This window comes from Jaculus jaculus, chromosome 3 (assembly GCF_020740685.1).
Source record: "Jaculus jaculus isolate mJacJac1 chromosome 3, mJacJac1.mat.Y.cur, whole genome shotgun sequence".
NCBI classification, from domain to species: Eukaryota; Metazoa; Chordata; class Mammalia; order Rodentia; family Dipodidae; genus Jaculus; species Jaculus jaculus.
In genome coordinates, this window is record NC_059104.1 from 164,154,477 (window position 1) to 164,171,706 (window position 17,230).

At 46.4% G+C, this 17,230-nt stretch overlaps 1 protein-coding gene across 1 annotated transcript in view; it reads left to right on the forward strand.

Moving 5' to 3' along the window:
• The window catches only part of Tenm4 (teneurin transmembrane protein 4), a 1,065,388-nt gene that overhangs the window by 738,839 nt on the left and 309,319 nt on the right, over positions 1-17,230 (forward strand). Inside the window, 2 exon segments of the mRNA XM_045144966.1 lie at positions 16,772-16,830; positions 16,832-16,982. Of these exon segments, the coding sequence (XP_045000901.1) occupies positions 16,772-16,830; positions 16,832-16,982 (210 nt within the window).

Below are 17,230 nucleotides of genomic sequence, written 5' to 3' on the forward strand. Positions count from 1 at the left end.
TCGTGACACACGAGCCTGTGGGGGACATTACATTCAAAGCACCACACCCCACAACCAGCCTGCAGACAGGTATTAGGATCTCATGTAGTGACTGAGCAGCTGAAGTCACCAGGCTTCTTGGCACGTAGTTGCCCCCGTGCCTACCATCTGCCAACGGCGGCCCAAAGACACTAGGAGCGCGGGAGGCACTCGTGTTGGCTGAAGGACGGCGCAAAGAACAGAGCTATAGGTTGCTTGCAACAGAATGAGAGCAACAGAGTGCCACTTGGTGTAGGACATGGCTTGGAAAATAAAAGTGAAAAGTAAAATATAGTAGGATTTTTATTTATTTATTTGTGACAGAGAGAGAGAGAGAACTGGCATGCCAAGGCCTCCAGCCACTGCATTTGAACTCCAGATGTGTGCACCATGTTGTGCCTATACACCTTGTGCGTATGGCTTATGCGGATTCTGGGGAGCCAAACAGAGTTCCTTAGGCTTCAAAGGCAAGCACCTTAACTACTAAGCCATCTCTGCAGCCCAATAGTAGGATTTCATTTTTTTTAAGGAAGACTGTCATATTAGTTATTTTTCTTATGGTTGTGACAAAATACATGGCAAAGGCAACTAAGGGGAGGAAGGAGTCATTTTGGCTCAGGGCTTGAGGGGACACAGAAAGCATGGTGGTCGCAGTCAGGAAAATCACATTGTGTCTGCAGTCAGGAAGAAGTGAGGTGAACGCCTGTCCTCAGCTGGCTTCCTCTTTTTCCTTTTCATTCACTCTGGGACTCTGGTCCATGAGATGGTGTGCCACACACACCTAGGGTGATTCTTCTCTCAGCTAGACCTCTCTGGAAACATCCCCATAAACATTCTCAGAGATATGTCTCCTGGGTGATTCCAAATCCAATCAGATTGACGGTGAAGATCAGCCATGCAAACTGGCCAGAGTGAAGAAGGATAGCTCAGAGCACCAGATACAAAACCCCCACTCACACTGCCCGGAACCACCGCCATTAACTTAAACATTCACTTTCTCACTTAGCCAGAAGTCCCGAGGCATGGCCATCAAATCTCAGCTTCTTGGCTTCTGCTGCAGAAGTCTCAGGCATTGTGTCCAGGTGGTTCAATATCCAGGGTACCCCAGGCCTCTCCTCAAATCAGACTGCTCCATGGCTGCTTTCCCCCAAGGGGAATGGGATCATTATAATTTGCCTGCCAGGATCCACTGACTGAGGCACATGTTGGAGGCCTGTGCTACTGACCAGGATGCTGTTAGCAAGGGCAATAGGTGCTGGTAGACAACCAAGAGTAGCAGCCGCGATCAGAACACAGTGTAATTAGCTCTCCTCCCCTGCCTGCTGGGCCGTTACGGAATGCAATGAGATAATGGGTGTGAAAAAGTTTCCTGAGCCAGCAAGGGCTCTGCACATGGGATGAGTTGTTATTATCCTTATAAAATAATTACATTTCCATTATGGAATAATAGATGATCCTTGAATGCAGTTTTCTGCCACTCTTCTGGCTGTGTTTTCTTGCTCATTCTCCTCCATATATACATGAATACACACACACACACACACACACACACACACACATGTCCTTAAAATATAAGATCATCAATATTTCAAATGCATCAGAAGGGGTTTAGGGGCCTGGCTTAGTCAGGAAAGTGCTTGCCACACAAGTAGAAGGACTTGAATAAAAATCCAGGCACTGAATATGTGCCTGAAATCCCAGCACTGGGGAAGTAGAGACAAGAGGACCCCTTGGGACTCGCTGGCTACCTGGTCTAGCTGAATGGGTGATCTTCAGGTTCACTGAGCAATTCCATCTCAGAAAGTAAGATGGGGGCTGGAGAGATGGCTTAGTGGTTAGAGCATTTGCCTGCGAAGCCTAAGAACTCATACTCGAATCTCCAGGTCCCACATAGCGTCACCTACAGTGACACAAGTGCACAATGTTGCACATGCACACAGGAGGCGCACACATCTGGAGTTCATTTGCAGTGGCCAAAGGCCCTGGTGTGCCCATTCTGTGTGTGTGTGTGTGTGTGTGTGTGTGTGTGTGTGTGTGTGTGTCTGCCTCTCTCTCTCTCTCTCTCTCTCTCTCTCTCTCTCTCCTCAAAAATAATATATAATATTGTTTTTAAAAGTAAGATAGAGAGCAATTGAGAAATACATGAGACATTGACTTGTGGTCTAAACACACACACATACACACACACTAAATAAAATACGCCAGAAATGCCCCCATGATGAGTTATTTCCCAGTGCTTTCTGCAAAATTATAAACATCACATCAAGGCCACTGTGGGGAATAGCATGGACTCGAGAATCAGACAGTCATGGATTCCAGTCCAGCTTTTGCAGTTTGCGTGCTGTGTAACTCTAGGCACATCATTATTTTTTTTTTCTGAGCTTATTTCTCTAGAAAATAAGAACAATAAACCTTCTCCCCATGCTGCCATGATAATCAGAGATCAAGTACATCAGGCATAGTGCCTGGCACAGAACAGGTAATGAGTGATCACAAATGCTTACATAGAGTTTCATGCTGGAGCTAGAATTACCAGTTAAGCTTGGGGGGTAGGTACCGTTACTCCTTCCTCCACCTTAAAATACTGAAGCACAGAGAAGTTGAAAACGTCTTGCCCAGGTCTTCACAGCTCGTGAGTGGTAGAGCAGATTCGCCCTCAGGCAGTTTGCCTCAGGGTCTGGGCTGTGATCAGTCTGTTAGGCTGGACCCCATGGCTGTCACTAGTGTTGATGTGTGTGTGTGTATAGCTACATGTGTGTACCCGTATGTGTAGAGGCCGGAGGACACCCTTGGGTATCACTTCTCAGGGACACTGTCTATCTTTTCTAAGACAGCCTTTTGCTGGCCTTGAGCTCACCAATTCAGCTAGTCTGGCTGCCCAGTGACCCCCAGGGATCATCCTGTCTCCACCTCTCTAGTGCTGAGATTACAAGCAAACTGCATCTAAATGCTTGGCATTTTCACATGGGTTTTGGGGGATAGAATTCAGATCCTCGGGCTTTAAGGCGAGCATTTAACAAACTGAGCTATCTTGCCAGCCCACTACCATCAGTATTAGTGGCACAAAATCAATTCCACTGCTGCTGCCCCATTGGAGGACCTTGGGTCATTCTGTCACGACTCTGGGCTTCAGTTTCCTGGTGTGTACCTCCGCAGTTAGGCTAGCAGAGCCTTGGTCTTTTGAAGCCTAACAGAAAAGTAATTAGTTGCTCGGGCTGTGGGTGGTCTGCCTCTGAACTTTTCCCTGCTCAGCTGACCGTGTGACATTGGCCATGCTGATAGACCACCATATATCCAAGCCTCCTTATTGTTGAATTGGGGATACTAGAAGTTTTTGCCTCATTACATTGCTGTGAGGGTTAAAAGTGGATGCATGTCTGTGCACAGTATGAAAGCGTATCTGCTAAGGGGAAAAGACCTGATCAGTAGGAAGTTCTGTCATCAGCACTGTGATGATTAACAAGTCATTTTTATCCCCCACCCCGCATAAGGTTTGTCTGAGAGCACAGGATTCAGTTTTTCAGGCAGAAAGCTTCAGGGCAGTTTCTTTCAGGAAATCATAGACTTGCAGAAAGCAGTCACTTAACCTGCTTTGAACTTCTCTCTTCTCATCTGCTAAATGGGGGTAATAAAGAGGAACCACAAAGCACATAGGACGGCCCATGGAATAGCGCCAATCAGTCTTACCAGCTTTATTACTGGAGCTTTAAGGGAGCTTAGAAGGTAACCTTGTAACGTGGTGATTTTCAGGGGAGTTTGGGGACTCAAGTCACGCGGTGCAGCCTTGTTAGTCGCAGCTGCTGAGTCTAAAGCTCAGGGAGTAGGAACCAGGCAGGATTCCACAAGGAGCCTTCATAGATCCCAGATCCCTCTGTCGCTCGCTCGCTCTCACTACCTTCACCTTCCTCACCTTTGCTCCGGGAGCATTTGCCATTTTGTCCTCTTGTTCCCCCAGCGGGGTTGTATGATCTTCTGTCGTTGGGCCTCAGCACACACCACGTTCTCTGCCTGGGACGCTAACTAGCCCACAACACAGGACACACTCACGTACGCACATGCCTGCCCACCTCTGTAGCCCAGACCCCTCGGGGCTCACTGCCAGGCATCCGTGGGTGCATCAGGTCCTTTAGGAAATTGTCACTGAGTCCTGAGCCAGCTCCCTGCTGCCTGGTCTCACAGCACTGTGGGGAAATCGCCTGTTCTGGATTTGCTTGGCTGTTAACAGGAGAACTTTGCCAAGGTGGGGGCCCAACCTGAGTCTGTAATTCCACCGGGATGGCCTCACGGAGACTGTGAGGACTTCATGGGCAGGACCTAGGTGTAACGGGGTGAGGTCTGACCTTCTCTAGTTGGTCATGGCTGGTAGTTTCCTTCTCTGCCTCACCCAGGGACCTGCTACTGATCGCACAGAACCACCCTGCATGCCCATGCCAGCCTCTTCAACCACCGCACTCCATGGACTTGGCTACAGGAGCATCCTAAATGCATTTCCTACCCTGAAGGCACCTCTCCCTTCCCTCACTTCCCTGACCGTGTGGAATCCAAGGCAAATGAAGTCCATGTGTGCGACGCTGCCGCTCAGGGACAGTGTTTCTCAGGATCCGCCCAAACAACTCCCAGAAGCTTTGTACCCCAGTGTCACCCTGTTCTGTGTCCTCCAGAAAGCAAGGAACTGGCTAGTCATGCTCAGGCTCTGCTAACCAAGGGACAGGGCGGAACCTGACTGCCTGGGCTCGCTGCTCAAAGTATGAAAGTGTCTGTCTCCAGATGAGCTTTCTTTCATTACAAGAAACAGTTGAGTCTCATTTATTATCTAATCCAGTGTCCTCAGTTAGGGTAAACAGCCTTTCTGGAAAGCCTTGTGGATAGAGCCATGTCATTAGGCAACTGTGTTGGTGTCCAATTCTTTTTCTAGTGCATTCCTCCACCACGAAGCGACACTGTTGCCCTCTTGCTGGAATCTGTAGAATGCATAGAAACTCTTCCCCACATGGTTCCTTTCTTTTCCTCTTCCAAACATACTGACCTTTTTCTTTCAAGCCTGTTTTAATTATCGGTAAAATGGAAACAGTACTTAGAGATGTCCCATAGAAATAAGTGTGGTAATGCACGTGAAAGCTCTTCTTATGAGCATGATCATCCGCTGAGGAACCTCACATGTGATGGTAGATGTCAGTTATATGGGCTCTGGACTGGCGATTTAATAATATATCTTGAGCAAGTCACATGGCCTCCCTGCGTTGGCTTACCTGTCTATAAAGGAAAACTAATGTGCTGTAAACTCCACAATATAGTGTCATGGGTTAAATTCCCATAAAACAACATACTTATAGAACTAGATAGGTTGAAGTCTTAACTTCCAGTACCAGAGATCCGTATCTGGAAATCAGGCCACTATAGTTACAACTTTCTAAAAGGGGGTCATCTCAGATAGGCTATGAACCATCTTACAGGACTGGTAGCCTTATGAGGTGACTGTCCTGAAGACAGGCACACATGGGGAGAAGACTCTATAATGGTAAGTCAGAAGCTGTTGTGATGCCCTGTTGAGCCAAACAGTGTGTTAAAAACATTGACCCACTCAGAGCTAGGGAGAGTCCCTACAGGCTTCAGAAGTTGGCCAGGGTGGTTAATATTGTCAACTTAACAGGATCTAGAATTACCTAGGAGATAAATCTCTAGCCATGTTTGAGAGGAAGTTTCTAGATTGGGTTAATTGGAGTGAGAAAACCCGCCCTAAGTATGGGCAGCACATTCTATGGGCTGAAGTTCTGGACTGAATAGAAAAGACAACATGAGCTGAGCACCAGCATTTCGCTCTCTCTCGCTCTCTCTCTCTCTCTCTCTCTCTCTCTCTGCTTCCTGACTGTGGATGCAACGTGACCAGCTGTCTCCTCCTGCTGCTGCTACCATGGCATTCTCACCGTGGTGGACTGTACTCTCAAATTGTGAGCCACAATAAACCCTTTCTTAAGTTGTTTTGGTCACAGATTTTAACACAGCACTAAGAAAGGTAGCTAGTACAAAGGCCCTGACAACACCCTGAGCTTTGGATTCGAATTAACACTTGGTTGAGTAAGGGAATGATCACTGTTGTGGTCACTGTGGAGGTCAGTACAAGGCCTGGTGCACCAAACGCATATGATAAATGTCTGTTCCTTTCCCTTCTCTTAACACAAAGATTCCTTTTTGTACAGAGGACAGTGTAGATTAAAAGGCAAGTCTGTTTTACTGTTCATTTGTTCTAAAAATCTTCTCAAATTTCCTTCTTTGGGATTTCTCCATCCTGGGTGAGACCAAGTCTCTGGGGAACAGACTGGCCAGCCATTTCACTACCTGTCCTTTGATTTTTCAAGATATCATGAAGTAGCAAAAGAGGAGTTTCTGGAACTCTTGGCCCTTATGGTGTTTATACTGTTCCTCAAAGTTGCAAGAAGCTCTGTAGAAATCTGATGGGAGCTACTGGCACAGACTGGTAGTAAGCCCAGGCCAAGCTGTTTCAAATCAGGCCATTTACCAAGCAAAGATATTCCAAGAAATGCTCTCACTGCATGCTAACCTTCACACCACATGGTTTTCTGTTTTTCTAAACTTCTTATTGAAATATTATCGTTATTTAGAAAGCTTCACCAGTGATAAGTACACAGCGCCAGCTTTATTTTATAAGCTTTTTGTTTCCTGGTTGGTTTTCACACAGTTCATGGGTTACACTAATTCTTCACTCCCGCTCTAAGACCCGTGAAAGACAGAGCAGAGAGATCCTCTGGAAAGATCTCTAGCTATGGCTCCAGGGGCCTGGGTCTGAGGCCCAACTGCACAGCACTCCAGTTTAGCGGCTTGAGCAAGAGGCTTGACTTTTACACATTACCAAGTTCTTCCCATGGCTAATAAAAGATCTGGGAAATAAATACATGGATTTACAAATAAAAATTCCCGTGTATTTCAGTAGTAGGCAATGGGTGGGCTTAGAGTGCAACAGAACCAGGTCCAGAGCCCAGCCTCGCACATGCCAACTGAGTGACTTTGAACACTCTCTTTGAGCATCCAGTTCTGATCTGCCAGCTAAGAGCTCCTGATGCCTTTAAGGGGGTGTGAGGATGAGAAGAGATGTGTGGGGAAGGCCTTTCACCGTGCTGGACACAGGATAAATGTTCACTGAGCATCTGTGACCCCCAGCAAATTACTCCTCAGTGTTTCCCTGCCTCTTGCCTCTCCCCTGGATCGGGCAGTGTCTCCAGCCAGCACCCGAGTAGAAGGGTGCCTGGTGGCCTTGGATCTTAGGTATAGAATTCTGCAGCTGTGTAAGTTGAGTGGGAGGAGCAAATATCCAGAGATCCAGCCCCAGGAAGTAAGAACTGATTCTGAACAGCTGTTTGGAAGCCTTTTTTTAAAATCATATCTCAGTGGAGAAGTGGGCCGCCCAAGGCTCCCTGTTAGAGCGAACTCTGTGTGACCAGATCATTTGAGGCCTGCCATAAATTTCAGTGGCTCCTTGGTCACATTTGCCAGCAGACTTTGACAGTCAGAAATGATCCAGCTGGCCTTGTAGCTTCATTTTCTCTCATACCCCATGGAAAGTGGCTTTTCCTCCAGCCCACGTTAACCCTCCGCAGGCCATGGTGGAGGATCTTCAACACCTTGCGAGGCAGCCCTAGGAAAGGTCTCCACAACCTGGGGGCATCCTGAAGTCACAGCTGGTGCTTGGAACTTGAAGAGTCTCACAGTGACACCCCCCCACACACATGAGTACCTCTCCTCACCACTCTTTCCCTCCTCGGTACCCCTGCCTCTCCTGTGTAACATAACGCATCCCCTTCATCCAGGGGTTCTGAGTCCCTCCAAAAGAAGGGCTTACCTTAGCCCTGTATCTCTAGTCCCAGACAAGGGGAGATTTAGTATGGAGGTTACTCGAGACATTGGTAGAACTGCCGTATGAACCAGTTATGTCGCTCCTGGGCAATTCATGATTGTCCAGGTCTGTGGGACAATGGGCAGTGAGTATTAGGTTTCTGCTAGGGGTGATAAAAACAGTCTAAAATTGATGATGGTAATGGTTGCGCAACTTCATGTGTATTGTTAGCTCTGATGAGTTGTGTACTTCTGAATGCTGGTGCTCAGCTCTCTTTCTCCTTTTTACTCAGTCCAGGACTTCAGCCCATAGGATGTGCTGCCCTTATTTAGGGTGAGTTTTCTTGCCTCAGTTAGCCCAATCTAGAAACTCCCTCACAGACATGTCCAGAGATTTAGCTCCTAGACAATTCTAGATCCCGTTATGTTGACAATAATAACCCTCGCGCCCAACTTCTGAAACCCGTAGGGACTCTTCCTAGCTCCGAGTGGGTCAATGTTTAACACACTGCTTGGCTCAACAGGGCATCACAACAGCCTCTCACCAGTTATACCACCTAAAGTCAAAGAAAAATAGGTGTTTGGTAACAAAGAAGCTGACGGGGGTGGGGGGTGATTGGAAGACCTTCCAGGTACCAAGTGCTAGATATTTCTGCCCAGGAAGAGACACAAATGATCAGAAAGCAGATGAGAGCTGAATAGCACAGTAGCGGTCGGGGCCGTGCAAATGCAATCAGAGTGAATTACCACGTCAGACCCACCGAAATAGCTGTACTCAGCGACTAGCTGTAGTCAGAAAGCTAGGTAGTAAGTGCTGGCAAGATGCAGAGAAATAAACCATAGTGGGACCACAAAATGGCATGGCCACTTTGGAAATCCACCTTAAAACATTAAACACGGGGCTGGCAAGATGTCTCAATGGGTAGGAGTGCTGGCTGCAAGCATGAAAGTCTGAGAGGTACTTAAGATATCCTGAGTTTGATTCCCCAGGATCCATGTAGACAACTGGACATGGCCATTTATTCCTGTAATCCCAGTCCTGTGGGGAGCAGAAACCAGAGATTTCTAGGCCTCACAAAAACCCCATCTCTAAATCAGAAAGAGACTCTTTCTCAAGGTAATGCACGGATGAACAAAACAGAAAGGACACCCCATATTCTTCTCTGGCCCACACCCGCATTTGTACACACACATGGATAACACACACACACACCATGTCCTACACATAAAAAAAAAAACAAAAATGGATTAAGCATGGAATTACCATCCAGGTCAGCAGTTCGACCCCTAGGCGTATCCCCAAGGGAAATGAAAGCATATTCCTGCTCATTGACTTGAGCACAAATATTTTTAGCCATGTCATTGTTGATAGCAAAGACATGAAAACAGGTGATGTTCTATAAGTGAATGAGCAGACTGTGGCCTCTCCATACCATGAAATTCTATAATGGAGTGAAGTCCTGATCCATGCTTTGACATGTTTGAACCTTGGAAACATGTTAAATGAAATGTCAGAGTAAAACTGGAGAGATGACTTGGCAGCCTAAGCTCTTGCCTGGGAAGCCTAGCCTAAAGAGCCAGGCTTGATTGCACAGTTACTCACATAAAGCCAGATGCACAAAATGGCACATGCACCTGGGGTTTGTTTGCAGTGGCCAAAGGCCCTGGTGTGCTCTCTCTCTGTCTCTCTCTCTCTCTCTCTTCTCTGTCTCTCTGCATACAAATAACTAAATTTTTTAAAAAATGTTTAAAGAAATGTCCAGAATAGGTAAATCCATGGGGCCGCAAAACAAGATTCATGATTGTCTAGGGCTGTGGGGCAATGGGGAGGGATAGCAAATGAGTGTTAGATTTCTTCTGGAGGTGATAAAAATGGCCCAAAATTGATTATGGTAATGGTTGCACCACCTCATGTGTATAGTTGGTTCTAATGAGTTGTGTACTTCTAAATAGGTAACTTGTACTGTATGTGAATTATTTCTCAAAAAAAAAAGAAGGAAATCACAAAAAAATAAAAGAATAAATGTTCTCCATCTGGCCATGTCAAGCAAGCAGCAGACTAGCTAGCAGGCCATCCCATGGGAACGAAGCCGACCCAGGGCTCTCTGCTCAGTGCTGAGAGAAAGCCGCTACTTAGGCAAGCAGGTAAAAACAGAGCTCTGTTCCCCATGAATGCTTAACAACATTTTAAGTCCCTGAGAAACCTGTGAGGAGGAGAGCCAAGATCAAATGACCTGAGCCTGAGAAATTTACTGCGTCCTGTTTTCCAGAGACCTGCTTTTCCCAGCATAAGTCACCAAGACAAATGGCCAGGGACCTGCTTCTGAAAACAAGCACTGTGGGGAGAATTGACTCAGTGGGAGCTGCCGGGCTGAGGGGGTGAGACCCTTGAGATTTACTAGGTTGCTGTAGGAGGCGAGCTTGGGCCCCACAGGCTCTGATTCTTCCCTGGCTCCTCCTTGCAGGGCTCCCAGCAGGCCGGAGTTCTGGGCTGACTTTTATGTGTGTCTACTTCTCTTAAAAATAACTTCTTTCCTTTGTTTTTGTGTTTGTTTCTCAAGTCTAGTCATCACATTCGTTCATTGAGAAAGACAGAAAACGAAGGAGCCAAGTACGGTAGCTTACGCCTGTAACTCTGCCAACTGGAGGCTGAGTCAGGAGTAATGCCCACAAGTTCAAAGCCATCTACTTATAAAATTAAGTTTTTAAACATTTTCTTGTAAGTTTTACTTTGTAACTATTGAAAATAAGGTTGTGATGAATATTCTTAAATTAAAATCTTTTGGAAAAAAATCAATTTTCACATAAACTCCTAAAAGCAGAAATGTTTGGTTAAAAATCAGCTTGGAGTCTAGGAAAATGGCTCAGTTGACCAAGTGCTTGCCATGCAAACAGAAGGACCTGAGTTCTGTTCCCCAGCACCCACTTAAAAGCCAGGCATGGTGGCTTGTGCCTCTGATTTTAGTGCTGGGGAGATGGAGTCTCCCTAAGGATCTGTGAGCCTTGCTATGTAGCCAGTCTAGCTGAATTGCTGCATTCAAGACTCAGTGAGAGACCCTGCCTCAAAAAATAACATCAGGGGCTGGAGAGATGGCTTAGTGGTTAAGCGCTTGCCTGTGAAGCCTAAGGATCCCGGTTCAAGGCTCGGTTCCCCAGGTCCCACGTTAGCCAGATGCACAAGGGGGCGCACGCGTCTGGAGTTCGTTTGCAGAGGCTGGAAGCCCTGGCGCGCCCATTCTCTCTCTCCCTCTATCTGTCTTTCTCTCTGTGTCTGTAGCTCTCAAATAAATAAATAAATAAATAAAAATTGAAAAAAAAAAAACATCGGGTTGTGGAACTGGCTTAGTGATTACAGGTGTTTGCTTGCATGTCCAGGGCTTGATTTCCCAACAACACACATGTAAAACCAAAGACAAAAAACTGATACATTCATGTAGAATTCCCTGACAGTGGCAAGAAGCCCTAGTGCACTCATACACACTAATAACTAATAAATAAATAAATATTATTTTTAAAAATAAGGTGGAGGGCTGGTGAGATTACTTAGCAGTTAAGAACACTTTCTGTCCAAGCATGAGGACCAGTGAGGGCCTAAGACTGCCCATGTTTGACACCTCAGAATCCACATTAAAAGTTGGGTATGACCACACATCTGTAACCACAGTCCACATTTGGGGTGGGGAGGTGGAGACTGGAGAATCACTGGGGCTCATGGACACTAAACCACACATACATACATGCACATTTAAACAATAAGGTTGGGATGGAGAGATGGCTTAGCTGTTAAGGCACTTGCCTGTGAAGCCTAAGGACCCAGGTTCTAGTTCCCAGTGCCCACCATGCACACAAGGTGGTACATATATCTGGAGTGTATTTCAATGGCTGGAGGCCCTGGTGTGCCCATTCTCTCTCTCTCTCTCTCTCTCTCTCTCTCTCTCTCTCTCTCTCTCTCTCTGTGTGTGTGTGTGTGTGTGTGTGTGTGTGTGTGTCTCCAATAAATAAATATTTCAAAAATATAATAATAGTAAGGTGGACAGCTATTGAGAAAGATACCTAGTATGGACCTCTTGAACTTCAAATACCTACACACACATATGCATGCACACCCTCCCACACATATGCAACCATATGCTTAACAAACACACATACACATGAACACCACACACACACACAAAACCAGCTTATAACAAATACACTGCTAGTTTCAATGTATAAAGTCATGTTTTTATTTAAGACCAGCATATCTTTAGTGCCTACTAAGACACTTGATATTTTTGCACTTATTACTTTATTTTCCCCTCCAGCTTTAAAACCCAAGTTTAAAACTATAAAAAGAAACTACGTATGCTCACTGTAGGAAACATAAAAACATGAAAGCCTATTAAAAGTTCGCAATTATCCATAACAGTAATTGCCACTGTAAAGATTTTTTTCAAGCCAGGTGTGGTGGTGCACGCCTTTAATCCCAGCACTCAGGAGGCAGAGGTAGAAGGATCACCGTGAGTTCCAGGCCACCCTATGACTACATTGTGAATTCCAGATCAGCCTAAGCTAGAGTGAGACCCTACCTTGAAAAAAAGCTTTTTTACAATTTTAGCCATTTTTTTTCCTATCCTTTATATAAATTCTTCTATAAGAATTTTATGTGCATCTCCTATTTTGAAAGACTCTGATTTTTTAAAAAATATTGTATTTGTTTATTTGGGAAAGAGAGAGAGAATGGGCATGTCAGGACCTCCAGCCACTGTAAAAGACCTCCAGACACATGCACCACTTTGTGCATCTGGCTTATGCGAGTTCTGGGGAAGCGAACCCGGGTCCTTAGGCTTTGAAGACAAGTACCTTAATCACTATGCCATCTCTCCAGACCTGAATTCTTTTTTTATTGTAAGTAAAGCCATTTATACTCTGTACATTTTCTGTTGTCTCCGTCAATCCTCTGAACAAGTCTGTGAGGTGTAGAGTACCCTTGCTTCCATCTTGAGGAATGTTGGCCCCTCAAAGAACCTTAGAGGCAACTCGGGCAGTAGAGAGGCAGGAGGACTTGCTGTGATCGTGAAGCGCTTTATTGACCCTGTGCCCAGACCTCTTGGCTCCTCTTCCTGGCCACAGACAGTAGTGTCTGGTGTAGAACAGAATCCGGCCCTCGCTGCCCTACAGCGGGTGACTATAGGAGGAATTATCCATGCACAATACTGAGTGCTTTCCATCATCAATGCAGAATAACAGGTTCAAATCAGAGCTGTCCCTCACAAACTAGAACGCATGATCAACCTAGATTGTCAGGTTTTCTCCCATGGCTCCATGGAGCATTCTTCAGGTCCTCCAGTTGAAGGGAACCCCAGCCTCCTTGCCTTGCACTGGGTGTCATGCTACTCTGACATGCCCACCCCTGCCCTCCTTAAACCCCGCACATGCTGTCCTGCCTCCCTCCCATCAGTTCTTTGGTGCTCAGTCTCTCATCATACTTCTCACCTTCCAACCTTAACCGCGGATCTTTAAGAAATGCCTGTGATGAATCGATGTTCACTATACTTTTGCAACCATCCACAGCTCCGTAGGGGAGGGAAGAAGGGAGGGAGGAAAAGGAGTGAGAGACTGGGGAGAAGGCTCAATGGGAAAAGTGCTTGCCACACAAACACAAGCACCTGGGTTCAGATCCCCAGCACCCATGGAAAAGCCAGATATGGAAGTACATGCCCACAGTCCCATCACTTTGGAGGCACAGGTAGGAGGAGGATCCCTGTGGCTTACTGGCTGGTTAATCAAGTTGAACTGGTGAGCTCCAAGTTCAACGAGAGGCCTCAATACAGAGTGATTGAGGAAGACGCCCACAATATCAGCCTCTGCCTTGCACACTCACACACATGTGCACACACCAGTATATACGTGTAGACCCACATGTACACACATATTCATGCACACATGCACATGCTGCGGGTGCATGCATGCACATGCAAGTACACACACAGAGAATCCAAAGATAGTGCCCTTCTTTGTGCAGACACACAGACACAGCAACATCTACAGTTTATGAGGTGTTTACTGGCAGAAACACAATCTTCTCTTGTGTGATTTCCTTTTATTCCTAAAGCAACCTCCTCCACAAAAAAAAAAAAAAAAAATAAGAGTGCACTCTCCTATCCCCCACCCCGATCTCCATCATTCAAAGGAGGAAAGTGAGGCATAAGGAAGTAGGCCCGGAGCTGCACTAGCAAGTATTAGACTTAGATTTCAAGTGCAGGCTCCAACTGTCAGCACCCCTCCCTGCTTTTGCCCACACCAAACAGGTCGACAAGCATTTCCATCCATGCATTTCAAATGCCCCTGTGCTGTGCCTTATAAGCATATTGAACCATGTAGCAACTTGAAAAATGTGAATTTAAGACATAAATATTTTCTTGCATTCTGGGAAACTAGTCCATGTGCCTGACCTTGGAGATCACTGGGATTAAAAGCTGCCAACAAATGAGATTCAGGGGATGAGCACATATTTTTCCAGCAATGTCTGCACCTCACAGAAACTTCCTAAATGTACTGAGGGCCTAACACCTTATTAGAATCTTCCCATTAGTGAAGTACATGCCGAGTAATTCCAAAACACAGAGGAGGCGCTGAAGGCTTGGAGGAAGGGAAGGAGGAAGAAAGGGAGAGAGGGAGGCAGGCAAGGAAGGAAGGGAGCAGCGACAGGCATGAGGCCCAAGTGAGAGGCATAGGGTTGGACTCAACTGAGGATCCCTGAAGTTTATGATGAGCAATTTACTGAGCTCCAGAATATTTTTACTTGATGAGCCTTGAGTTTCTCTGAGGAAGAGGCTGTAGCAAGCACCCTGCAACATGTATCAGGTTTCTCAGCTTTGGTCTGAAAACACTAGAATACCAGCATGTTATGACCCTGGTTGTCTCAAGCTTGCCAGAAGTTCTGATTGGAGATTAAAAGATGTCTTTGGTTAACAGATGAGGAAATGAATACGTATTTCCTTAATAAATGTGGCCTGGAAGACAAAAATCTTTCCAAAACTGGGATCGCAGGAGTCATGAATGGGGTTTTTGATGGAGTAATTGTTTGTTTCTTCATTTAATAAGCACTGACTCTAGGTTCCTACACACTCAAGCATACTGCATGTTCACATAGATAATCCCTAGTACTGACAACACCCGCATAAAAGATAGGGTGCAGAGGGATAAACATCTTGCAAATAGTGACTGGAAGTAGGGTAATGTGCAAATTTCTGTTCTATTACACTCCAAAGACCACTCTAAAGGTGCACCATGCTCCCCAAGATGTACCAAAGACTTTAATATAAGGCACAGTCATAGACCATTGCACACATAGCCAATGATCAGATGGGGATCTGAGGTCGATCCAAATACATGCTGAGTCCCGTCGTGCTCTCTGGTAAGTGGTGGCAGGGAAGACTCTCATGATGAATCAACACTATTGGTCTGGACAGGCGTATCGTAACCCAAAGTTTTCAGTAAAGAAACCAAAATCCAGAAGGAGAAGCTACTCAAAGAATGTTATCCATCCCTGATGCCTCCAGTTTCCTCATTGAATTTGTAAAATGAGCCAGTCCAGTGACACAGTAATTCTACAAAATGTCACACACAGTTAAATAATCTCAGGAGTTAGTTAACATTGAGGTCACAGAACCTGCAAAATACTGCAGGATATGGTGGCTGTGAACGTAGTGGACCTCTGTTATGTAGACAGACCACAAACAACTTTTTCTTTACCCCCAGTCAATCAGAAGTAAGCTACACCCCCCACACACACACACATGCCCATTTAGAGCCCGGCCTGATCTTCTGATGGCCTGTCTGGGCTGCCTCAAACTTCCGAAGATTCGGCCCCTTTGAAAGCTGGATGGATATAATTGTGTTACACACCTTCTACTGGTCCAAGCAGGAGAAGTGAGCAGCCCTGGCTGCCAAGTGGTGCACTGTGTTGTACTGTATACTTTTACATGTTTGTGCTTATGTGCCTCTTGTACGTGATGTACTGCACGTGTAGAAAGGTGAATCAGAGATGATTGGGAACAGTACGAGCTCAAAGGTCAGGTCCCCAAGACATCACCTCCGCCCCCTAAAGAGCTGGGAGTTGATGGATCTGTAAGAAGCTGGGACCTTAGACCTAGATTGCATTACAAACTCGAAATCAGACTTACCGATGCATTGCATTTTGAAACTCACAAAATGCTGGTGTCTTCCTCACGTTATAGAATGTTGGCACTTTCAGCGAGGAAACCAACAAGCCTGCTATAACCCTTGCTTCACAACTTTCCGAGAATGTCAGGATTTCAGACCCATAAAACATTAGATTCTTAGAAAAGTACACCACCGGTGTGTTGAAATCCTAGAATGCCAAAGGTGGAGGAGAGCCTTAGATCATTTTTTCCAGTTCTCTCTACCTTTTATGAGGCCCAGGGCTTGTTGCAGGCATGTCGGATTAAAATCTCACTAATAAGAACATCATTGCAGTTCAGTGACATCACCCAGTGGCCTGCACTAGGGTTCAGCTGTGGCCCAGTCCTGGCTGCTCATTTGACAGGGAGGCCATAGCAGCTCGCAGACGGGCAGCTGCCTGAGGTCTAACAGCTCAGTGAGCAGCAGACCCCCCACGTTTCTCAGCAACTTTCAAAGAACAGGCAAAAAAAAAAAAAAAAAAAAAGAACCCTGTGTTTCCGAGGTGCCTTGTGCGAGCCGTGCGCGGTTCTCCGGGAGTTCCCACCAACTTTTTCCTGCGGAGGCGCAGCCTGGTCCACGCGTGCAGTACATCACCACGCAATGTCGGGAGCCCCCTCCCCCGTTGATGCGTGTTTTATTTTGCTCCCTTCCCTTCCCTGTGTGCCTTGAAACCAATTTTCATTATTTTTTTTTCTGTCTGTGTCTTTGTGGTCCGCAGGTGCTCCCTTGCATTGTTCATCCGCTTCATCAACCCCTATTGAGCAGTCCCCCTCCCCGCCCCCCCTCCCCTCCGGCCAATGAGAGCCAGAGGCGGTTGCTAGGCAACGGTGTGGCCCAACCAACCCCGGACTCAGACTCTGAGGAAGAGTTTGTCCCTAATTCATTCTTAGTTAAAAGTGGCTCTGCAAGCCTGGGGGTCGCAGCAAACGGTAAGTGCCTCTTTCTGTCTCTCTCTCTCTCTCTTGCAAACTTTTGTGGGTTTGTTTCTTTGATTTCCTTGCATTGGCGGTGATGATGGTTATGATGCCTGCTCGCTCAGGCAGTTTGCAGGGGCGGAGGGACCTGATGCATGGTGGGCTCGCGGAGTCCATGCCCTTGGGCTGCTCCTGCCTCGGGCCCCTCCGGGGAGGACACCGCCGTGGTCCCCACCACCGTGGCGGCCATCAGCAGGCAGATG